Below are 26,644 nucleotides of genomic sequence, written 5' to 3'. Positions count from 1 at the left end.
TGGTGTTCCGGTACGATGTCGCGTAGAAACCGAAAGGAGAGTGGATTTTCATCCTACTCCTAACAAGTTAGCCCGCTTCCGTTTTTATTTTATGAACAGTTTTTAAAATATTTAAAAACATAAGACGCCATTTTTCTTGATTAATATTGAAAGTTACTTATGCGACGCTTCGTGTCGTACTGACTCGAGAATGTATCCTCCGTGCGCTCCATCTGCCCATTATTGATTAATCTGTGATGTTACCTAAAAAGTATAATAATCAAAGTCTCTCTTGTACTCCAAATTTCAATAAGGCATGTTATTTAGAATATCTTCAAAGCGGCAAAGTATTTGGCACTTAATCCAGTAGTCCAAGTTTAAAAAAAAAAAACAAGTGTAAAAATAATACAACAGGACATTGAGAGCGGGCGGTGATCAAGGCAAAGTAGTAACAATAAACATTTTGTCGGCTCAACAAACAAACCATTTATGCTCTAGTGCATATCCATTACACGCAACAATGTCTAACTCCAGCTTAAATATACTTTCCTTGAAAGCGGCGGCAGTTCAGAACGATGCCTTTGCCTTGCTGATAAAAAAAGTATCGGCGCCGAATTGTAAATTACTAACGCGTGTATTTGAATTTCGAGTGCGGAATCCAGTGCGAAATTCTTTTTTTTAAATACATGGCAGTCATTCGGTCGTTCTTAATCTTTGGCGGCGTTGGTTTGGAATCGATTCGAATTTTGAATTAAGCACATTCTACTCGTAATCTATGGATGCATACTTATGTACTAAATTACTATTGAAATCGTTTTTTGATGTGTTGACACTTTCTTAACTGTTGTGGTCTACCTTTTTTTGGGTTTGCATACCATAATAAGAAAAAACGTAATGTAATTCAAATTACTTTGCTTATATACCTACTTATCAGCGGCGAAGAGTTCATACAGGCCGATTCCTACTGCGTTACCATTTAAAAAATATCATACATACATATTATTAGTCACACACACATAATCACACACACATACACACACACACATAACTACACACACACACACACACACACACAAATACTAACGTACAAGGGCGTAATTTTATGATAATATTTATAGGATTGGATTATATATATATAGTAGGGAAGTTCCAGCTTTCTGAGATACAGTTTCTAACTAGTTCGGATAGCTGGGGCACTCACAAAAATTTGGTAGTAATATTTAATATTTTTCTATTTGTATTTATGTGTCATGATTTCCTTTTTTGTGTTTTGCCAAATAAAATCTTTCTTTCTATTAATTATTGTAATGAATATACGAGTATGTATGAATGTATGAGAAACCGGAGCGTGTTTAAGCGGTATGATTTTCCTTTTCTTTCGGACGGCTTACCTACGTCAAAATTCCATCCTTCGCCACTGCTACATACTAAACTGTTTCATTGGTTAGCCTGTGTAGCTTTGAGTCACGAGGTCTTTTTCTTTTCCTAATAAATTAATATTTAAGTTATTATTTATTGCATCGCTTGGATATTGTCTTTGCCATCTGGCCGCGGCCGATGCCTACGATCAGCCCATGCCAAAGCCCAATTAAAAAAAAATATAAACGAAATACCTAACTTTTTATTACCTAACACTCCATGGATTTTATTCTGCAACCGAATCCAGGATTTCTTGAGAAACGCAGTACTACCAACAGCGCCAGTGAGATCGTAAAAAAAGATTATTAAGCTATTTTTAGGGTTCACAAGAAACCCTTATAGTTTCGCCATGTTAGTTCTAGTCTAGTGACATTTAATTTAATTGAGTTGGCAACACTGGTTATAACAGTTAAAGGCAGTGACCAACGGTCAAGAGCAACCAAACTCAAATGAAATCAAAATTACCGAGCGATTCGATATTCAAACAAGATGCGTCCGCTATCGGCACATCAAACGAACCGAATTCTTTGTGTCGCCGCCGCTACGTACCACTAGCGCGCTCATTACGAGATCTTCAATTGATAATTAGGCTCACATTACCATGATACTTTCTACTCAAAGAAATTCTTTATATGAAAAAACAGAATCAGTAGCTTTTGTGTTAGTATGTTTGTTGAGACTCGATTTTCTTTTGAAAGCCCGCTGTACCTTTTATAAGATCGCCTTTTAAAAGTAGCTAATATGATACATACACGGTTAGGGTTAAAGCAGACGGAATGACAAGTCGATTTGCGTGTTCAAACACTAAAGTGTTAATACTGAAGTTTAGACAAATAGTCTACCTATAGTCTCGTTTATGACACATGATATGCGGGCGACGGGGGGAAAGACTGCGCGAGTGTGAAATCATGTCTGCGGAGAAGTGAGATGCAGTCGTGGGTTTTTCATTCATCACTACACGACCCCCGGTCCTCCCAGGATCTCCGTCTTGTAAATCCACCCCCAATACCACTGCATCACGGAGGCCGTCCATTATATAGTAGGTAATTGAATCTCAGACAGAGGAGACGCCCTTAATTAAAACCAGTACCCTTGTCTGACAATTTTTAATTTTTTTAGAAGGGAAAAGGAGAATAGGTATTGATTAAATTTAAAAAACGTAGCAGTGATCTTGGAAAAAAAAACTAAAATGAAAAATTTTTACTTAGGCACCGACATTTATAAAACCAAAAGCATTGTAATCTATCAAAGGTGCCCGCAATTCCGCAATGGTGTATCGGGATCCGCAAGGGAGATAATGTGCGGATTATCCCACAAAGCGGTGGAACCTCCCAAGGAGAGTCTACGTGAACTATTGTCAAAGATAACTATAAGAAGGTGTAGATGAGTTTTTCAACGTTTTTAACAACACCAAGATGAAATACCTGCCATGTACGTGTTGGGCCTCGAGCTGTATTTGCTACTAGCCCGTTCTCCTAACCCGTTCCCGTGAAAATACGGGGATAAAATATAGCTTATGACATTCACAAATAACGTGGCTTTCTAGTGGTAAAGGAATTTCCAAAATCGGTTACCTTTGTCTAAAGAGTCTACCTCCTCCACAAAATTTACCTCTTCATAATATTAAGTAAGTAAAGATAAGTATATTTTTTTTGTAATTAATAGGTAATAGGTAGGTAATAGCCTGTACAGCAGTAGCACAGGAATTGTAAGAATAGATGAGGTTACATCCAACACTTTCAAGTTCTGCAAAGGTGTTAGGCAGGGTTGTGTGCTTTCTCCTATTCTGTTCAATATATATGGAGAGTATATAATGAGACGAACTCTCGAAGACTGGGATGGTGGCATCAGCATTGGTGGAGCAAAGTTAACCAATTTACGCTACGCTGATGACACAACTCTCTTAGCAGCATCGGAGGGAGAGATGACATCTTTATTGAACAGAATGGCACGTGTAAGCGAAGAAATGGGTCTCTCCATAAACAAATCGAAAACAAAATTAATGGTTGTTGATCGCGCCAATAAATTACAACTCACTGGCTCTTTGAATCTTGAAATAGCTCAAAATTTCATATATCTGGGTTCCAATATAACAAACACAGGATCATGTGAGATGGAAATTCGCAGAAGAATTGGGATGGCCAAAAGTGCCATGTCTCAACTGCATAAAATTTGGAAAGACAGGAACATCTCCTTAAACACAAAAATGCGTCTTGTCCGGACTCTAATCTTTCCAATATTCACATATGCAGCTGAGACATGGACTATCAAATCAGCTGATCGGCATCGCATAGATGCCTTTGAGATGTGGTGCTGGCGAAGAATGCTCCGTATTCCGTGGACAGCGCATAGGACCAATGTATCGGTGTTGAAACAACTCAACATCTCGAAAAGACTTTCCACCGCCTGTCTTCAGAGGATCCTTGAGTACTTCGGTCACATTGCCAGGAGAGAAGGAGATAACCTAGAGAAACTTGTTATCACTGGCAAAGTGGAAGGAAAGAGACCTCGGGGACGTAGCCCGATGCGTTGGTCAGATCAAATCCGCACCACTCTCGATACAAAAGTACACGATGCTCTACAAGTCGCGAAAAGCCGAGCCGCATGGCGTGACATCGTGCGGAAAAAGGTTATGAATGTGTGATAGGGGTCACGACCCTCAGTAATGAGGAACACGACGCGGAGAGAGAGAGAGGTAGGTAATAGATAGGTATTAATCGAAAAGACTATTCAATCTTGGCAAATTCGTAACACTCCCGATAGTCCGCGGGGGCCGGGAGGGGGTAGCGACGCACGCCTTCATACCCCATCAACAAACTTGCAAAGCTATATGGTAGGAATGGGTATGACTGTAGTCCGGCGGGGTTTGAACCCATGACCTTTGATGGACTCAATCTAAAATCTAAAGATAGAACTCCGTACAATTTAAAGGACTTCAAAAAGGAAGTTGCAACACTAGTTTTCTATTCACAAGCAATTCACTTGGAAAGAAAAACATATCCGAAAGACACGGTCAATATACAAAAAAACGAATCTTAATCAAATTGACTAAGGAATAATGGAAAAGTTTGAGGTATTATTTGAAATTCCTCATGAGGCACGCTGGGAGTCGGCGTTGTCAGCTCGGACTGACGTGACAGCGTTTGTGGGCTCGCCAGACCTCATACTTTGTACCGAACGCAAAAAAAATATTTTTTATCAATATTCCGTTTTATACCACAGAAACCATAAGTACCTACAAGAGGTACAAGGTTGTACTTGTATTAACCAACTTCATAAAAAAACGGAGGTTCTTAATTCTAAGCGTATGTTCATTTTTAATGTTTGTTACACCATAACTTCGTTATTTATTTTGAAATTTTGAAATCAACAATTTTGAAATTTTCTTTTTTGTTTAAAAGAGTATATTTCCAGCTTGGTCCCATTTCATTTTCATGACAATTGGTTTAGTATTTTTGTGTTAAAAGCAAAATTACTGAAATACGTCTTTGAAGTCGGTTCCATTTTCTATGTATGTATTCTGGACTTTTCCGGGACAAAAAGTAGTCTGTTTAGCTCCAAGGCCTGTACTATAATATTTTCTGTACTATAATATCTATACCTTTAGGTATATGTACCTATCTGTTATACATAATATAAAACTTCCTCTTGAATCCCTATTCTATTGCTAAAAACTGCAAAAAATCCGTTCAATAGTTTAAAAGATCTAAGCGAAGAGTTATTTCCTGATACTATTTTATTATTTTTAATTACCAGCGGCGAAGAGTGCATTCAGGCCGATTCCAGCTGGGTTACATTTTAAAAATCCATACATTTATATTCATTATTAAAATAAAATTAAATGTAAATCTATGAAAAACTGAATCTATGGAAAACTGGAGTTTCTATCAAGCTGTATGAATTACCTTTTTTTTGGGACGGATTACCTTCGCCACAATTCGATCATTCGCCACCGGTAGGTACCTATACTATGTCGTGACTTGTTGAGGCCAGCGACTTCATTCGCGTGAAATTCAGTATTTAACAAATACCGCGGGAACCTTGTAGACTGTCTGTTGCTCAACAAACCCTTTATCATTCAGTGCAAATGGACAGACAGACAAGAGTTTTAACGCGTAATATATTTTTTTAATTAATAAAATGATTCATCGTTTGCTGCTGTCTGTACCTGCGCACACGCAAGTGCCCAGAAGCCGCGTACGCGCACAGCGTGGGGCCCATTCGTAGATCATCTCTCTGTCTTCCTACAATCACCTCCGCTACTTGATCAACTGGGCCCTTATGATTGCTGGCTACTATGCATCAGATTATAATTAAGATAACATTGATTTTGTTTTATTTCTGCGCTAAGCGAAAACGGAAAGGCAGACACTTACGAACATAGCAATCTAACTAAATATTTCTTTACATACTCAGTATAAAATGAAGTCGCTTCTGAAGTTTGTGCGCCTAGTGGCAGTTTTCAATGTTTTTCTACGAGCGCAAATTTTCAAGGAATTGAAACAGCGCCATCTACTGGCACTACTGCACATATGTTTCAATTTCATAAAAAATCACGTTTAGTATGAGAAGATTGAAAACTGGTATTAGGCACACTGTTCGCTTCATGTTATTAGCCAATGGATGTCCACTTCTCTTTTGTTTTGAACTTCTACTTTTCTTTAAGAATTTATTTCTTGCTACTTAGCTATATTGTTATTGTTTATTATCAATTTAATCCTTCAATATTGTTTCCTCATAATATTACGAGTAAAGAGAAAAAGTGAAAAAATATTAGAAGATTATTCTTAATTATTTCATACAAAACATGTAGGTAATTAGCTTCTTTTGTCTTCATCGGGTTTTATAAGATTATTATCCATTTTCTTTTTTGACTACATCAGAACGTTACTTTTTCTGTTTTGTAGCTCAAGATTAATTTGCCGTAATTACTCGTAGTTTACTAGTAGTGTAATATTTCCTTTTTCATCTTTCTTTACAAACCGTTTCACATTTATGGATGGTCTGAAAAATGTTTGTTGTCTTTTTAAATCTGGCATGTTAAACACTCGATGGTATATGATTTGGTTTCTATTAGCTCTTAGAGCATTGTACATTACTTTTTTTTTTGCTACTACATGGTTGTGGGGTATGATCTCATAGACCTTGGCTTCAGAATGTCTTCAGTAGGAGTTTCTTTCTCCGATATATTTTTCATAGGCAAACAATTTACTGGTCCTATTACTGTCGTAGATTTTATATTGTATTTATCTACATCGTTTTTCAATAATTGTTTATCGTTGTTAAGTTTCTCAGTCCAAGTTTTTGGTGGCCTGGCGTATAGTCTAGTTTGAATGGTGTGTTCTGTGATTCTTCTTGTGTTTTTGTAGATAGACATCTTATTTGAATTTTAAAAGAAAGATAATTTAACACTTGTAATTACATATTTAATTTATTAAAATTATTAACCCGTGACCACTATATTTTTGTAAAGTGAATAAATAAACGCCAATTTTTTTGTAATTACTACGCCCACAGATAAATGATATAGTATCTATGATATAGTAAATCAACGTAGACACTAGACAGATAAATTAAATCATTAATTTCTTTCATCAACTCATTTATCGTACCGTTGTGTTGTACGTCAGAAGATTTGTGATTTTGCCATTCCAAAACACTACTGAACTTTCAATTTTTTGAAATTTCAATGCTTTGAAATTTCAAATGAACATTTTTCTCTTTCCATAACATTTAAGTTAATTATCTTTTGTTTCAGGTTTTCAGTAAATTCATTCACACTTACTTTCTAATTAATCAACAGCTCTAATTAATCCAAAATTTAATGCACCATCTTGTATAACTTGAATAATGTACATCATTTTGTCAAATCTATTTCAAACGTATAAAAACTTTGCATCAAAACATCACATATCCTTTCTCTCCGTATTTTCAACTTTTGGTTTGTCTAATCGTTTTTTTAACTCTTCCAATTGCTGTTTAGCTCGTTGCGTGAAATAACCTTCCTCATTCATTGAATCTGGATGAACAAAACCTGGCATTTTCACTGAATCTGGTTTCTCTTCTCTGGCCTTTATTGGATCTTTCGGTGTTTTGTCAGTATACAATTTGCAGGAGTTATAGTTAAAAAAGCAATTTCTTTCAGTTATAATTTCTTTTGATCTCGAAATAATCTGTGAATTACATGTATGCATGTGTTCAGATATTTTCAACAACTTATTTTGAAACATGGTCAAGATTTTTCATATAAAATTCTTCACGGTAAAGGTTTTCAAGGGCATATTATCACAAATTTGGTTGCTTTATCAAGTATGGAATTCATGTTGAGCAAAATATAAAACTGAACACAAACATTTTGACTAATTGATTTGTCATTTAAAACTGGTTGAAGTTGTCATACATTATCACAGAGGATTAAATCTTTGTCTATGATCTACAGTTCTCGCTATGCGCCTTTGACAATATAATAATCTAAGAGTATCTATGCTATGCGCTTTCTAATACATCAGCAAAAAAGAATGTACCGAAAAGGTACCAAATCGTAAATCTATGAAAAAAGGTATGCAATAGTAGCTCTGTACCATCGAATCGTAAATCTATGTACCTACATGGTACTACTTGTACAGACACGTAAATCTATGATTAAATCTTATGAGTAAACATGGAGTACTCTGTACAGACTTTTAAATCTATGGATTCTCTGGTATGCAGGTTTCCTCACGTTGTTTTCCTTCACCGTTTGAGACACGTGATATTTAACTTCTTAAAATGCACACAAATGAAAAGTTGGAGGTGCATGCCCGGACCGGAATCGATCCCACATCCTCCGGAATCGGAGACAGAGGTCATATCCACTAGGCTATCACAGCTCAGCTAAGAAACCCTGCTGTACCCAAACATAAGGATTATTAACACATCAGCATTGACCACAATTGTTTATCTGCTGGGGTATACATGCTAAGACCTACTACAATTATTAATATACCTAGTTAATTCCAGCTCTAAATTTCATAAGTAAAGACATATCCTACGTTTAAATATTATATTCAATGTTAAGAATAAATTAATACAATTTTACTGTGACTTTTAATTATAACGTTAAATTTCGCACAGCATAACTCGTCACGATATCTTTGAAATAAACTTAAAAACTTGTCATTTGTCTTCCTTGCGCTTCAATTCCCCAGACTTAGTTTCCTTCAGTTTCTTTTTAATCTTCTCCAGTTGTTCTCTTTGTTTATGGAAGAAGAATTCTTCTTCTCTCGCAGCACCCAACTCTCCTAGCCCACCGCCTGCTTCTCTGACTGATCCACCGCCACCTCCCCCTTTTCCAGCCCCCGATCCTGGTAACCCAGCAGGGCTCCAGTAAACAACACTACTGACCAGGGATTTTGTGACAATATCCAATCCATGACCAGAATTATTGTTCGAACCTGAAATCACAAATATTCTGTTCAAAATACTATTTGAATGCATTTTATATCGAGAAAACATTTTTTTTTGACTTTTGAATTTTTATTTGATTTTTGACATTTATGCGTCATTGTGATAAATACATCGTATACAATTATAAATAGCCAGTGTTACTTGGTGTTACAGTAAATAAAATTATTATTAGTTACGGCAACATTAACCAGTAATATTTTTTTTTCAAATTAGACTAGCAAAATAATTCAATTATCCACTACTAGCAAACGCTCGCGACTCCGTTTGCGTTAAATTCAGGCAAATCCCGTGGGGAGCATATACATAAATATATAATGTAAGTAGTACGTAGTAAGCTCAGGGGAGTAGCTAAATTCGGATCACTGTTTAGCGGTGATTTTTAGTTAGTTCAGTTATTATGTCATAATATTTATTAACTTTTGTATATTTATTAGTCACCGTGAAAATACGTAAGTTGGCGTTAAAATTGAATTTGTTTTAACACCACTTCACATAAAAAATAATTACATTGGTTACAGTTAATTGTGTTGTTTTAGTTATGACTTTATTTAAGACTAATTGTTTTTCCGTATTTATAAATAGAAGCAAATATGATGTGTTATTCAGTTAGTGTGATGGTGTAGTTTTTGTTACTTTTGACATGGAAAAATATAAGGTAGGGTTTACAAACTTGGTTATTTTTTGGAAAAAAATATTACGGACTTAAAAGAACTTTGTCGTTACAAAATAGTCAGTTAACCAGTCACATGGAAAAGCCAGACTTTTCGCATATTCAGTTGCTTTTGTATAACGAAATCCACCTAACTCGGTTCACATTTAACGGATTTCATTAGAATGCTACAAAATTATATTTTCATCATCATCATCAGCCAATGGACGTCCACTGCTGGACATAGGCCTCTTGCATGGACTTCCAAACACTACGGACTCGAGCCGCCAGCATCCAGCGGCTCCCTGCAACCCGCTTGAAGTCCTCCATCCATCTAGTGGGGGGTCGACCACAAGCTGATAATGTTTAGATTCCTTCGTTAGTGTAATTAGCTTAATTAATGTTCGGTTTTCGTTATCAACCCACATTCGGCTCACTGCTGAGTTCGAGAATCCTCTCAGAATGAGAGGGGTTAGACCAATATTCTACCAAGCTGGCCCAATGCGGATTGCCAGATTTCAAACACGCAGAGAATTATGAAAATCCTCAGGTTTCGCGATGTTTTTCCTTCACAGTTTGAGACACGTGATATTTAATTTCTTAAAATGCACACAACTGAAATGTTGGTGGTGCATGCCCGGACCGGATTCAACAGTCTCCGGAATCGAAGGCAGAGGTCATATCCACTGGGCTATCACGGCTCTGGCTCTATAATGTATCTACAATAAAATGTTTTACATTTACAGATCTTTGCGTGTCTCGTGATACTGTTCTTCCATGTCAGGTATCTCGCTTTGATTTTCATAAAACGACTAGCTGACGCCGCGCGGTTTTACCCGCGTGGTTCCCGTTTCCGTAGGAATACGGGGATAAAATATAGCCTTTCTCTATAAATAAGCTATCTAACACTGAAAGAATTTTTCAAATCGGACCAGTAGTTCCTGAGATTAGCGCGTTCAATCAAACATACAAACAAACTCTTCAGCTTTATAATATTAAGTACTAGCTGACGCCGCACGGTTTCACGGCGTGGTTCCCGTTCCCGTAGGAATATGGGGATAATGTATAGCCTATAGCCTTCCTTGATAAATGGGCTATCTAACACTGAAAGATTTTTTTAAATCGGACCAGTAGTTCCTGAGATTAGCGCGTTCAATCAAACAAACAAACAAACTCTTTAGCTTTATAATATTAGTAGAGATAAACGGTCGCATACTCCACAAAATCCACAGCCCTTTTGGTTTCTACACGACATCGTACCGGAGCGCTAAATCACTTGGCAGTACGTCTTTGCCGGTAGGGTGGTAACCAGCCACGGCCTCTCACCAGCCAGACCTGGACCAATGCAGGGACTGAACCTGGGACCTCCGTCTTGTAAATCCGCGCAAACCACTGCGCCACGGAGGTCGTAGTACGAGTAGATATACACTGTCCCCAGGAAATAGTAGGGGACTAAAAACAAAGAAATGCGGTTTCTCAACAATTGGTGTTAGATACAGTCATGCCGCGGCAGAGCAGGACTTGAACCTAAGACGTTGTGATTCAAAGCCACATAAGCTAACCATTGGACCAACACGACAACAGATGTTAATCTTATGTAATTGGTATGACGTTATTCTAACGTACCTACCCTGCGAGATCTTACTCTGATAAACAAGCAATTATTTTCCACTAGCGGACGCCGCGACTTCGTCCGCGTGGAATTAGTTTTTCATAGATCCCCCGGGAACCATGGATTTTTCCGGGTTGAAGGGTGGCCTATGTGTTCATCCAAAGTAAAATCTATTTCCATTCTAAATTTCAGCCAAATCGCTTCAGTAGCCGCAGCGTAAAAGAGGAACAAACATACTTACACACTTTCACACTTACACACAAACTTTTGCCTTTATTATATTAGTGTGATGTGATAATAGCTAAACCATCTAATGTATTTGTAAAATCATTGTAAAAAAAACTTTTGATAATTTTGCTTTTTTCACAGAGAATCATTGTCAAGAAACCTTAAAGATGAAGAAACCAATAATTCGCCAAGAATAAGAAGACACCTAGAAGAATGGAATAGTAAAGAATGTGTTTGTTTTCCTAAAACAAAAGCAGGACCATCAGTATCAGAATACTTTCCATCTTATGACACACAGGAACGACTAATTGTTTACTTATATAGGAACACACAGACTAACGAGTTAACAGCTTACATACCAAGTTGGAAAAAACAGAATCTTTTTCCAGATTTGACATTTGATTTGGGTGATGAACTTAAATCAGTTACCTCTGAAAGAATAGTTGATTTATTTGACAATGCACATTTTACAGCAGGTGATGATCTGATCCCAATATTTCCAAATACAGAACATGCAATTACAATGAAAGTAGAAAGTGAGCCTTCATTTAATATTGGAGAATATAATGGGATTTCAACCGATAACGTTGACACTATAGTGAAATCTCCAAAAGAATTAACTATACCTACTGATGCTAATAAAATATTAGATGGTGTTAAACCAAATTTTAATATAAATACTTTAGTGTACTCTCCTTCCGAAGAATTGACTATACCTCATGATGGTTATAATATATACAGTGACCTTAAACCAAATTTTAATATTTACACCTTAGCAAATTCTCCTTCCGAAGAATTGATTATTCCTCCTGATGGTAATAATATATATAATGGCGTTAAACCAGGTTTTGATTTAAATACTTTAGTGGAATCCCCTCCGGGAGAAACGACTATACATGATGGTAATAATATACCAATTGGCGTTAAACCAAATTTTTATCATAAAAGTTTCTGGCAATATCTTCCAGAAAGATTAACTATGCCACCTTATATTAATATGCCGACTAACGGTAAACAAAATATTAATCTAAACTCCTTATCAGAATTTTCTCCAGGAGAACTGGATGTACCAGAAGGCTATAATATACAAGATAGCAATAAACCACAAAGTTCTAATCGATTTTATTTCGCGGATATACCTTCGCATGAATCAATGCCACCAGATACTATGTATAAAATAACGAGTGATAAACCATTTTTTAACTTAAATGCTTTATCAGAATCTTCTCCGGATGAATTGACTATACCAGATGGTGACTCAATAACTGTAAATGATGAAAGACGGAAATATTTGTACATAAACTCTCCTGTGAAGCCATTACCAGTGGAGAAAATTATACTTCAAAACCAAAATATTATTACCACTCCCAAATCACATGCGATCTTTAACGAACAAAATAAAGATGTGCCGGATATTGATGGTATATATGAACATATTCTTTCTGCGGTGAAAGTTGATGAACTAACTCCTATTCCACTACTCAACCAGACTAACTTGAACTTCAAATTTGATATACCAAATCGGACTTCACCAGATACACTTATTGCAAATAAAGCAAATATGAAAATAAATGCAGAACCTGGTTTTCAAAGACGAGTCAAGTATTTACCTGGATACATAGGAGTATTTTCACCTCCAAAATCTGACAATGCTATAATTCCTAGCTGGATTGAAATGAATGATCAGAGTAGGCCTACAGACTTAATGAATTTTGGATTCTTACCAAGCACATATACAAATCCAACGTTTAACAGTTGGTTTAGTGAGCAAATGAAAACCATACGCTTAAACAGACCTTCTATATCTAACGCGATAAATCTGAATTCATTTAGAGTACTTTTAATAAAGGCTTTATATGATAATGGTATTAACATCTCCAAAGATGGTCGCATGTATGATTCTAAAGGAAATCTTTTAAAAATGTCACATCTTCAACTACGTCCCATCTTATTAGGTGATCCTATGGATTATGAGAAGTTAATAGCCTCTGGTAAATGTGTAATACCATACAATATACCATATTTAGAAGCTGTTCTTGTGATTTTAGTTTATCCACCAAGAATTTTAGCCATAATACCTTTGGACTTTAAAAATGCTTTAGATAATCAGCCAAAGGGGAGTTTACTCTCCTCTCGTTCTGTGACGCCAGAAGACCCAGAGAATGAAGACAATCTTTATGATCAGAATCACGACTTTCTAAATTTATCTGAAAATGAAACTAATGAACCCATAAATGAGTATGTATCGATAGATTCATATAGTGTACCATTACAGAATGATTATTATTACAAATCTGCTGCGACTGATCAAACTATGGATCAGAGAATGGAAGATAGACCACAAACAACAAATCGGAGAACCTTTATTAATGTACCAACTGAAACGATATCTGTAGAAACAGTATCAGAACCAAAACTTGCACCAAATAACCAGGAAATCTATGAACCAAACATAACATTTCTAGACGAAAAGAACGATATTGAAGAAAATAAATTACCTGAGCACGGAGATCAACAGGATCAAAAGCCTGACGATGAAGATGATACGTTATTTATCAGAATTGTTGGTGGTAACCCAGCTACCAGTAGTGGTACACCAGTGAGCAGTAGAGGCAGGTCAGGGATCATTCCTTAAAGCTTGGCAAATTCGTTCGTAACACTTCCGATCGTCCGCGCGGGCCGGGAGGGTGTACCGATGCCCCGCGCTCGACTTCAATACCCTCGCAGTCCTTCCGTCTGCCCCGCCCGCACGACTTCACACCCGCGCAGTCCTTTCCCCCCCGTCGCACGCATATCATGAGAGTGTCATCAACGAACATGCCAAGTTATAAAATAACTATAACAAAGATATATTAAATTATACTACTAAATAAGCCGTGATAGCCCAGTGGACATGACCTCTGCCTCCAATTCCGGAGGGTGTGGGTTCGAATCCGGTCCGGGGCATGCACCTCCAACTTTTCAGTTGTGTGCATTTTAAGAAATTAAATATCACGTGTCTCAAACGGTGACGGAAAAACATCGTGAGGAAACCTGCATACCAGAGAATTTTCGTAACTCTCTGCGTATGTGAAGTCTGCCAATCCGCATTGGGCCAGCGTGGTGGACTATTGGCTTAACCCCTCTCATTCTGAGAGGAGACTTGAGCTCAGCAGTGAGCTGATTATGGGTTGATCAAATCAGTTCCCGTACGGGGATAATATACAGCCTTGCTCGAAAATTGGGCTATCTTACATTGAAAGAATTTTTGAAATCAGTCAGTTTAGCGTGTTCAACCAAACAAACAAACAAACTCTTCAGCTTTATATCTTAGTATAGATTTTGAAGTAAATAATATTAAATATTTATTACTGGCCCGCGACTTCGTCCGCGTGGAATTTAGTTTTTCACAAATCTATGATGAAATGTAGCCTATGTGTTAATCCAGAGTAAAATCTATTTCCATTTCAAATTTCAGCCAAATCGCTGCAAATTTCAGCAAAAGTTGCGGCGATAAAGAGTAACAATCAAACATACACACATTCAAACAAACATCCAAACAACCATTCAGACAAATTTTCGCTTTTATAATATAACTTTTATTTTATTTAATTAATACTTACTAGACAGAAAAAAGTTTAAGGTCATCATAAACGTCCTTTTATTGTATCCAATTGTTAAATAAGATTGCTGAAAGTTCAAGAAAAGAGCCGGAAAAATTAATTCTTAAAAATAATAATATGCAAGGAACGATACGTTCATGGCAATTTGAATTTTCCGTCAGTCAGTGTATATAATAAATAATTTATTGTCATTTTAAATATTTTCAGATAAAATACATAACAGCGCCCTCTATGACGAACTGCATGAACTATTAAGTTTTGCAACAGATTCTGGAAAACTGCCATCTATACAACGGTAGAAGAACTACGACGCGTATGCGTCTTGTGATAATAATTGGAACTTCTACAACATGTCACGGCTGAAGATCAACAAGTTTCCAGATTCACTTGAAAGATGGCAGTGTATTTTATTTTTTTTAATAAAAGTGTAATCGGTGTTTTAAATTCACAATATACATTTTGGTAAATTCTAATTTGGTTATTTAACTAAAATTTTGTATAAAAATACACATTAATTAAGCACTAACGTCGAGAGTTGTACGGTGCAGTAGTTGAAAAAATCAAGTCAAACAGCAAACAGGTCGAGTTCATAATCGAATCGACGCATTCACAGAACAACAGTCAGTGACCGAAACAAATCGAGGGAGGAGTGTCGCTACCTTGCGCTAAAAATACTAATATCGAAACAGTTGGCTTCAAAAAACAAACTGCTAACTTAGATTTCTGTGGCAAGCATGAAACATTATTATAATTAAAAGCAAACCGCGGCCGTGAACAGTCTTACTCTCTGTTTTCTTGTTATGTTTCCTCTTTATTTTGATAAATAAGATATTATTGTGATTTCGCGGTATTCTCGCGGGGATCCTATTGTGTGGACATAAAACAGTGTACCTATGTAATTATGAAAGGATGTTAATAACGTCTATTGAACAAATATCGGTGTTGGTGTTTTGAAATTGGATGGGATTGCACTACTGGTAAGCTATATTATTACTTACCGACTTCGCGGTCTGTCTTGCTTAAAAATAACTTGACTTTGAAGATGCGCACGATTGAACGTCTGAATATTTTACAATTTATGAAACTTGTCGAGAAGATTGACGCCGTTTTAACTTCTAAGGACTATTTTTATTTTTATTCTCTTCATTCTTCCATTTTTGAACATGTTTTTAAAAAGTTTGCATAAAGTGTGTAAAGAATTTATATTTTTTATTATGCAAATCATTTTAAAATTTAAGACATGGCTGTACGGTATAATACCTTTGCCTTTTCCATACGGGAAAGAAAAAAGAAAAAAAAATCACTTTAAAAAATTTTTTTCCAAGTTCCGATTTCTAGATATGGCCATAAAGCCTGATCACTCGTATTGTACCTACATTATCTTATACGAATAAATAAGTAAGTAGGTAGGTACCTATATTTTATGTGGGTAGGTAAACAAAAACTCATTTTAGTAAATTAAACTGTATACAGAGAAGTAAATTCTCCGTCTACGTAAGGTACCCTACTTGTTATATTCTAAGTACTCAGAATAGAACACTCAAAACTTAAACATTGGATGGTAGGTACCTACCTAATAAAAAACATGTTTCGTTTGTAGGTAACTTAAGTTTGACGTCAAGGTTTTTTCGAGATTGTTATACCACAGTATACTTTATACAATAAGTATACTGTGGTTATACTTACTATTTTAGATAATATAACGAATTAGTTACCTACGACTTTTTTATAATGTCATTGCCTACGACCTAATTTACAAACACACAGCAGAACATACTCGTAGAACCTCCTCCTTATTTCCTCTTCCCTCCTACGAAGTTGGCTAAAAAGAAAACTTTAACAGACAACATACAACTCAGAACATAGACAACTTTAGTAGTCTAGAATTAGATTCCCTTAAAGCGCGATATACGAAAAGATAACATTCGGTCTTTGATTATATACCTATACGTATATATAATCAAAGCTTTCGGTACAATTATTTCTAGTAATTTATGCACGTGTAGTTAAGTACCTATTTAGTTTTGAATTCCACCTATAAGGCATAAAAATCTAGGTAAGACACCAGTTAGGTAAATGTTATACTCGACACTCGTAGATACTTGAGTAAAGGACCCTGTGACCTAGGCAGTAGGCATAGCTTACGAAACTTGTTTACAACCCAACTACCTATAACGTTTTAATTTGACAATGTAAATATACACAGGTTTTATCTACTTATCTTTAATAGGTATCTTCACAACTACATACGTCATCTCCTATTAGATCTGATGCAATCAGACTTCATACAATAAACTAGATGCAAAGGCATGAAGATTGTAATAGGATTCTGACTCCTACTATTTTATTTTTACTTGTTTCTACTTGTTTTACTATTTTGTTTTCAGTACATTTCAATTGTCTTTCTAATCTAGATGAAATTACTTCAAACTTATTGTTATTCTCCTGTTATAACTGTCTTACTGGGTTACTTACTTGGAACTGTTTAGTTATGAACACTTTTTGCTACGATCACCGTTGACGCGTATCGTGTTATTGTTATAGTATACATTTCATTATCGATTGTGAAGTAACCTCGCCTTCAGACCCATGCAATGCAATCAGTTTTATGTAGGTAAGTGTTAAAAATCTATGGTTACACAAGGAGCAATATTGGGCCCTATTTCCTTCTTACTTTATATTGATGATATGTATATAAGGAAACTATAAGATTTCTAAAATGAGTGTTTCTACAATACCATGTCTTGAGATAAATATGCTGTCATGGTATTTGATGAATGATCCAACGGTGTTACAATCGTTTTTATTAGATAGGATAAAACTACGCAATCATAAAACAACGTGGAATATGGATACAGTAATGTATTTATAATTTATACATAACTAAACTATGCATCTGACATTTTAGCTCAAGGATGACGGCTTCTCTCGAGATGACCACCTGATAAGTCACGGAAATACTTAAATCTGGTTTTTTTTATTTGTTTTTGATATGATATGGAGCGAGTATGATAAGATTTTTCAATATTTTATTAGAGTCAGAAAAATTATAAATATGATACCTAGACAAATTTCTTGGTGTGGTTTTAACAACCAAGAGGCAAAATTAAAATCGCTTACATTTATTATATTTAATTTACGCGTGGAATGCAGTTTTTATACCATTATTGCTTGAATTATATAAGCTGGCAACACAATCGACCAAAACGAGAAGGACCTATGTTAGCTGATTCCTATTCGTATTAAACATCAACCATGTTAGATCATCATTCATCATTATAAACCCATATTCGGCTTTTCATTAATATAAAACAAGTTAATAATAATTATTATTATGTGTGAAATGACTAACAATTTACACCCTCATTTTTAATTTGTTTGTTGGTAAACAGTACACATTGAGTAGGGCTGTAGTATAGATACGATATTTGGAGAATGAAAGAAAAATATTTTTATTTGGTCAGTAAAAACATAAAACTAAGCTTTTATATCATTGAGGAAAAAGTAAGGCGCCCTGACCAAATAAAGGTCTCTCACTCAGCATAAAGCTGCAGCTAGCTGTAGCGCTGGTTTTCATTGGAAGCCTTTAAAGGAGGATCTTTCTTCTTAAATAAGTCATCTGATAATGCAGCGACAACAACTAGTTTATTTTTTCGAACTGTGCCTATCCTATGCTGATCATTATCAGCCGATGGACGTCCACTGCTGGACATAGGCCTCTTGCATGGACCATGGACCAAAGATAACGGTCTCGAGCCGCCAGCATCCAGCGGTTTCCTGTGATCCGTTTGATGTCCTCGATCCACCTAGTGGGGGGTCAACCAACACTGCGCTTTCCGGTGCGGGGTCGCCATTGTAGCGCCTTGGGACCCCAACGTCCATCGGCTCTTCGAACTATGTGACCTGCCTATTGCCACTTGAGCTTCGCGACTCGCTGAGCTATGTCAGTGACTTTGGTTCATCTGCGGATCTCCTCATTTCTGATTCGATCGCGCAGAGAAACTCCAAGCATAGCTCGCTCTATCGCCTGCTGAGTGATTTTAAGCCTTCTAAAAAGGCCCATAGTTAGTCCGAAACTTGGTCGCTAACTATTGGCCTTTGTTGTATAACATTATATTATTGTCTGTACTTGTTAATTTTAATAAATTCAAACTTCTAAACTGTATACAGGTAAGTTTTATTTAAGATTCTAGTATCATTAACAATAAATAAGACCCTTCTAAAAATACAGACAGGTATGATTTCTTTAAGAGCCAAGAAGATAAACCCAAAGTCGTTTACAATTCTTGGGCGCCACATTGGACTCAAGTGGATGTTTTGTGTGACTTGAATTTCAAATTGAGAACATCCGTTCTCTAAGTAGGTATTGGAAGTTGTTTGTTTTGGATAAAGCAAAAAGTTGGGTTACGTAATTTTTTTTGTTTTATTCTTGTTGGCATTAGAAATTATTTTGGTAAGCGTGATCCGTGATCTTATTAACTGTAATAGTGTTTTGTATGTTATATTTATATTGATATTGTTAAAAATTAAAAAAAAAGAACTAATAAATAAGTGAGAGTTAAGCAGTTTGATAATCTACATTTCAATCGTTTTGATATGCACGAACAGCTCTGTTATGATATGATAAAAATTAATGTTAACTCTCGTTTCAGTAAGTTCCAAATACCGGGCTGCTACTATGATTTTCTTTATTGTCAAAATTAATTTATTCAATACTAGCGGACGTCCGCGTGAAAGTCGATGTAAACTTTCAACTACCCCTACTCTAGCCCCACCCTACCTTATCCCCACCCTATCCATACCCTACCCCTACCCTACCCCTACCCTACCCCTACCCTACCCCTACCCTACCCCTACCCTACCCCTACCCTACCCCTACCCTACCCCTACCCTACCCCTACCCTACCCCTACCCTACCCCTACCCTACCCCTACCCTACCCCTACCCTACCCCTACCCTACCCCTACCCTACCCCTACCCTACCCCTACCCTACCCCTACCCTACCCCTACCCTACCCCTACCCTACACCTACCATACCCCTACCCTACCCCTACCCTACCCCTACCCTACCCCTACCCTACCCCTAATTTTCTTTGCTATAAACCTCACGGAGCCCGGGACCTTTCCAACGAATGCAAAACCGTGGAAATCGGTTCGTGCGTTCTGGAGTTATAGCGTCAGGAAGGAAAACCCGACTTATTTTTATATTCAATATAAATATATTTTAGATATTCGATATAAATATTCGATAGTGAATCGTTATGGCTGTTTGTTACGTCATTGTAAAAAATAATGTTGATAAGTAAAATCGCAAGAAGAAATAACCCAATAAGTTATCGCATTTGTCATCCGGGTTACATAAATGAGATTACTTACGTATTTCTACTACTTTTAGATTTTCTATTGCTTTAAGTTAGAGTTCATGATCAAATACAGGTAATAAATAAATGTAAAAGTATATATATTTCTTTTTATTCTTTACAAGTTAGTCCTTGACTACAATCTCACCTGGTAGTAAGTGATGATGCAGTCTAAGATGGAAGGCTTTCGGTTTCTACACGGCATTGTACCGGAACACTAAATCGCTTGGCGGTTTGTCTTTGCCGGTAGGGTGGTAACTAGCCACGGCCGAAACCTCCCACCAGCCAGACCGTTTTGTAAATTCAAAAATTAGTAAAAGTCTTACTGTTAGCTTAATCCGTAGAATCTTCGTTTTAAACTGACTTCTACACTCTAGCACTGTACCAACCTACTGTGACTGTACCAAGTGATCTTATGAAGAAACCTGCGGGAATTAAATGAATTTGATTTGAGGAAATTCATTTTACTGCTATCAAAATATTGTTTATATTAAACGTTTTAGATTAAGTGAAAAAGTATACATTACAAATAATGAAATCGTTTTAAAACGTGACGAAACTCAATTTTCGAAATGATGGACTGATTTCGCGACGATCGTACCGAATCGATTTCCTAACAAAACAAATTTCAAGGTAAATATTCCGTACACCAATCTAAATAATGTAGCTATAAGATTAGATTTGCATCTGCGGTGTATTTGTGAGAATTTGAAAGATGCTCGTATAATGCGATGTATTAACCGGAAGGTCATTAGGTGTGTTGACATCGGATGCCTCGTTGACTTAGGTTCGAATTCACCGAAATTCGTTTAAATATAATCAACCGTTTAAATAAGTTAAACGCCGTTTAGTCCAAATAAGCGAGGACGTAAATCGGGTGTTTATCTTAACCGAGCTTGAATACCCCGGTGATTCTTCGGTTAAGACGTGTTTAGCAGATATATTTGCAGGCTATGTTTTTATATGACAAATAATTGTCAATTTGACATGGTAATCAATAAATCGGTGTTGACAATACGTATTTTTCTAAATCCCTACAAATCGAAGCGGAAAGTCCCCAAATTGGGGAAATAACATATCTCAATTCCCCAAAACATCCCCGCCATTTGGGGAATTTTTCGCAAGTTGCCAATGCTGTTATAGATAATAAATAAATTATTCATAGGTCGTTCACTCGCCGTTTCCAAACGCTCAGTTTACAAACCAGAGTCAAAAAGCATTTGGTGATCAGGAAAAAAAACTACGTTTAACATTTGACGGGCCGGTTCTGTAAACGCAGTTTATATGAAAGTCGGTGAACTCGGGTCTTAGTAGTTAAACAGGGAGGATACCAAAATTATGAGGGTTTGAATCCTGAGCGGGATATGACCATATTGAGTTTCTCTTTCTTTCAACTCTCACTTTTGGAGTTGTGAATTTGGTGATGTTACATCTCTACATTTTAGAGAACATTTCAAACTATCACTCCCTGTATTTTGTTCATTTCCATCTTTTGCATTAACTTGCTAGGCAATAAAAAAGCAGTAGACGTAGGTCCTGACAACGACACGTATTGTAAGGAGGTTGCTCACTCTGGATTTGCCGGCTCACTGCTGTGTTCGAGTCTCCTCTCAGAATGGAGGGGTTAGGCCAAATTCCACCACGCTGGCCCAATGCGGATTGGCAGACTTCACACACGCAGATAATTAAGAATTCTCTGGTGTGCAGGTTTCCTCACGATGTTTTCCTTCACCGTTTGAGACATGTGATACGTAATTTCTTAAAATGCACATAACTGAAAAGTTGGAGGTGCATACCCCGGATTCGAACACCCTCCGGTATCGGAGGCAGAGGTCACATCCACTAGGCTATCACGGTCTATAACGGTCGATAACACAATCTTAGTAACAAGTTTTTAAAAAAGTTGCTATACGATGTCTGTTAAAATATCTATATGAACATCATTGTTCAAGGTCGTTATCAGACAATGTAACTGGAAATATCACGATTATTTGAATCACGATTGATTTTTGATGGATTCATCAATTTGTATGAATCTGACCAAGATACATAAAGATTAACGTTACAGACGATTACGTATTAAAAACCAATTTTGTGTTATAGTTAAGTTAAAAGCAAACAATTCCATTGAAATAAATTCGAGGTTGTTATCACATTAATATATATGATATGATATAAATGCGAAAGTTTGTGTGTCAGTGTGTACGTCTGTTCCTCTTATAGATTTTACTCTGGATTAACACATGGGCTACTTTTCATCCCGGAGAAATTCATGGTTCCCGCGGGATTTGTGAAAAACTGAATAAAACGCGGACGAAGTCGCGGGCAACCGCTAGACTTTGAATAAAAACAAGATGGTAATTTATACAAAATGCCTTTTAAGGCTATAATATTTAAATCGGGACAGCAAGAAGCGTTGTATATTTTAAATTAAGGCCGAGATTTAATCGAGAATCTAAGAATTTAAATAACTTGCTTAGTTGGAAAATATAAAAAACATTACATTTAGTACTTAGGGGTACTTATTCTTGATATCTGTTAACATTCTTTATAGTTGCTAACCATAGGTATTAACCTATGGTAGAAGCATAAGTTGAGAAACTTTCAACTTTTATAATATACTAGTAGATGGCGTGCGGTTTCACCCGCGTGGTTCCCGTTCCCGTAGGAATACAGGGACATAGACTAAAGCCTTCCTAGATAAATGGACTATCTAACACTGAAAGAATTTTTCAAATCGGACCAGTAGTTCCTGAGATTAGCTCGTTCAATCAAACAAACAAACTCTTCAGCTTTATAATATTAACTAGCTGACGCCGCGCGATTTCACCCGCGTGGTTTCCGTTCCCGTAGGAATACAGGGATAAAATATAGCCTATAGCCTTCCTCGATAAATGGGCTATCTAACACTGAAAGAATTTTTCAAATCGGACCAGTAGTTCCTGAGATTAGCGCGTTCAATCATACAAACAAATAAACTCTTCAGCTTTATAATATTAGTATAGATATATCGAAGGTCTGATCACCACAGCCTCCTACCATTATCAGTGACCCGACGACTCGGTTTATGTTGTCACTCAACATTAGTTGGTAGTCGACCAACACAGCACTTTCCGGTGAACATCTAAAAAGTACATTCAATTATTTGTCGCAATTCACCTTGTCTGATAAAGTGGACAAGACGCAATCATCTCATTGTCGCGAGACATTATAAGTTGGTTATAGGATTAACTACCAATAGCTCGTGCTCCGCAACGTACAGACAGGAAGACGCGACTTATAAATTATCAGACAGTTCGAGACCAATTTTACAACATTAAGAATTCTAAATAGATAGAGGATAGAGATTCTACCTTCTAAGATAGTTGTTAAAGAAATCCCACGCGAAAGAAGAATGACTCACTCATGCTTACGATCATCCCATTGTTGAAGATCAAAAAATGTGGGTTAAAGGATCAACTGCCAATAGCTAGTGCCCACAGTCTGGTCAGCGAGATGACAGCAGGATGTCAGCAGGTCAGCAGGAACACGGCACATCACTTAAATATTCCCTTCGAAATTCCCCGGGGTGCGGTGACCACCCCGCGCGAGTGATGGCGGGTAAAAGTTAAACCGCATAAATAGAGACACTCGCTCGATATAAATTCGTTATAGGATTAACTACCAATAGCTCGTTCTCGCCAACGTACAGATAGGAAGACGCGACTTATAAATTATCAGACAGTTCGAGACCAATTTCACAACATTAAGAATTCTAAATAGATAGAGGATAGAGATTCTAACTTCTAAGATACTTGTAAAAGAAAAATGACTCACTCATTCTTACGATCATCCCATTGTTGCCGTCAAAAAACTGCCAATAGCTAGTGCCCACAGTCTGGTCAGCGGGATGTCAGCAGGATGTCAGCAGGTCAGCAGGATATTAAAGTTTCACTTATAAATTCCCCGGGGTGCAGTGACCACCCCACGCGAGTGATGGCGGGTTAAAGAAAAAACGCATAAATAAAGACACTCGCTAGATATAAATTGATCATAGGATTAGCTACCAATAGCTCATGCTCGCCAACGTACAGACAGGAAGAATCGACTTATCAGACAGTTCGAGACCAGTTTTACAAGATCAAGGATATTTTTGTCAGCGTTTGTAATCAGGAATGTTATTCTATTATAGAGATTCTAACTTCCAAGATAGTTGTTAAAGAAAACGCAAAACAAGAACGCCGCACTCATTCATACAATCATCCTATTGTTGCCGATCAAAAAATGTGGGTTAAAGGATCAACTGCCTATAGCTAGTGCCCACAATCTGGTCAGCAGGATGTCAGCAGATTAACAGGATATTACATTTTCACTTCGAGATTCCCCGGGGTGCGGTGACCACCCCGCGCGAGTGATGGTGGGTTGAAGAAAAAACGCATAAATAAAGACACTCGCTAGATATAAATTGACCATAGGTATAGCTACCAATAGCTCGTTCTCGCTAACGTACAGATAGGAAGACAGTTCGAGACCAATTTTACAACATTAAGAATTCTAAATAGATAGAGGATAGAGATTCTAACTTCTAAGATAGTTGTTAAAGAAATCCCACGCGAAAGAAGAATGACTCACTCTTGCTTACGATCATCCCATTGTTGCCGTCAAAAAATGTGAGTTAAAGGATCAACTGCCAATAGGTAGTGCCCACAGTCTGGTCAGCGGGATATCAGCAGGATGTCAGCAGGTCAGCAGGATATTAAATTTTCACTTGGAAATACCCCGGGGTGCAGTGACCACCCCACGCGAGTGATGGCGGGTTAAAGAAAAAACGCATAAATAAAGACACTCGCTAGATATAAATTGATCATGGGATTAGCTACCAATAGCTCATGCTCGCCAACGTACAGACAGGAAGAAGCGACTTATCAGACAGTTCGAGACCAGTTTTACAAGATCAAGGATATTTTTGTCAGCGTTTGTGATAATAATCAGGAATGTTATTCTATTATGGAGATTCTAACTTCCAAGTTGTTAAAGAAAACGCAAAACAAGAACGCCTCACTCATTCATACAATCATCCTATTGTTGCCGATCAAAAAATGTGGGTTAAAGGATCAACTGCCAATAGCTGTGTCCACGTCACGGTCGACAGTATGCTCAAGTCTCAATTATTTAGCTGAGAAAGTGGATGCAATAGTAAAAAATGACTGAATGAATGAATCAATGAATGAGTGACCACTCAAAAGAAATCGCTTGTAATAAAATCTTCAAAATAAACAAACAAAATCACGACAATTGCACTCTTACACAATACAATCATCCCATTGTTGCCGAACAATATATGTGGGTTAAAGGATCAACTGCCAATGGCTGTGCCGAGACTGGTCGACAGGAAGGAGCAATTTACCAAACGCAAGAACGATCGGGCCTCGGGGTCAATTGGTCGTCGCGTAGCTCGTTGAGATCGATTTTGACGCTTAGATGATTGCTTCATGATGTCAATTTGGGTTTTCCTTGATCAAGTTTTGGTGATTGATTGATTCACTTGTGATTCTGTTGTTAAATATAATGATCGACGCAAATTCAAATTTTTAAGAGTACAATAAGTGATTTAAACTATTTTTAACCGACTTCAAAAAAAGGAGGAGATTCTCAATTCGACTGTATGTTTTTTTTGTATGTATGTATGTTACCTGATTACTCGAAGACGCCTGGACCGATTTGAATATTTTTTTTTTATTTGAAAGGGAATACTCCCGAGGTGGTCCCATTGTCACCATTTTAGGATCTGATGAAGGGATCCTGGAGAAATCGAGGGGAACTTCTAAAAGCTAATAGCTATACAAATCATGCGTGGAATTTACTAAACATGGCAATCATCATCATTCAGCTATCGATAGACGACGTATGTCGATGGATGTCCACTGCAAGACGTAGGCCTCTTGTATGGACTTCCAAGAACAAAGATCTCGAGCCGCCAGCATCCAGCGGCTCCCGGCAACCCGCTTGATATCCTCGGTCCACCTGGTTAACCCATCGCTTTCCGGTGTGGGGTCGCCTATCTAGCATTAAGGGACCCGAACGTCCATCGGCACTTCGCACTATGTGGTCTGCCCATTCCCACTTCAGCTTCACGACTCGCTGAGACTTTGGTTCTTCTGCGGATTTCCTCATTTCTTTATGATGGCTATAATTGGCTGTAATTCTGCGTTGGTCAGATAGGCGGATCTGCACAAAAAAGCTTACAACTTCATCGAATAATTAAGTTTCAGTGATGATAATGGGAATTTCAAAATTATAACTTTTAGCATTAACATCATAATCATCATTATCAGCCGATAGGCGTCCACTGCTGGACATAGGTCTCTT

At 37.1% G+C, this 26,644-nt stretch overlaps 2 protein-coding genes across 3 annotated transcripts in view; both read left to right on the top strand.

The window, feature by feature from the left end:
• Positions 1-9,427: 9,427 nt before the first annotated feature.
• On the top strand, positions 9,428-15,379 carry LOC128199376 (uncharacterized). The gene is made up of 4 exons (XM_052888625.1): positions 9,428-9,499; positions 10,240-10,277; positions 11,475-13,949; positions 15,143-15,379. Exons 1-4 carry the CDS (start codon positions 9,485-9,487, stop codon positions 15,144-15,146), a joined length of 2,532 nt encoding a protein of 843 aa, XP_052744585.1. The 5' UTR covers positions 9,428-9,484; the 3' UTR covers positions 15,147-15,379.
• Positions 15,380-15,554: 175 nt separating this feature from the next.
• The window catches only part of LOC112048345 (torso-like protein), a 64,034-nt gene continuing 52,944 nt past the window's right edge, over positions 15,555-26,644 (top strand). The window contains exon 1 of one of the 2 annotated variants that reach the window (XM_052888639.1): positions 15,555-15,912. The gene's annotated coding sequence lies outside the window, so the exon portion shown is untranslated. The remainder of the gene's footprint in view (positions 15,913-26,644) is intronic. The other variant, XM_052888638.1, reaches the window with a different exon arrangement.

Source organism: Bicyclus anynana, chromosome 23, assembly GCF_947172395.1.
Source record: "Bicyclus anynana chromosome 23, ilBicAnyn1.1, whole genome shotgun sequence".
NCBI classification, from domain to species: Eukaryota; Metazoa; Arthropoda; class Insecta; order Lepidoptera; family Nymphalidae; genus Bicyclus; species Bicyclus anynana.
This window is presented reverse-complemented; position numbering and strand designations above follow the sequence as displayed.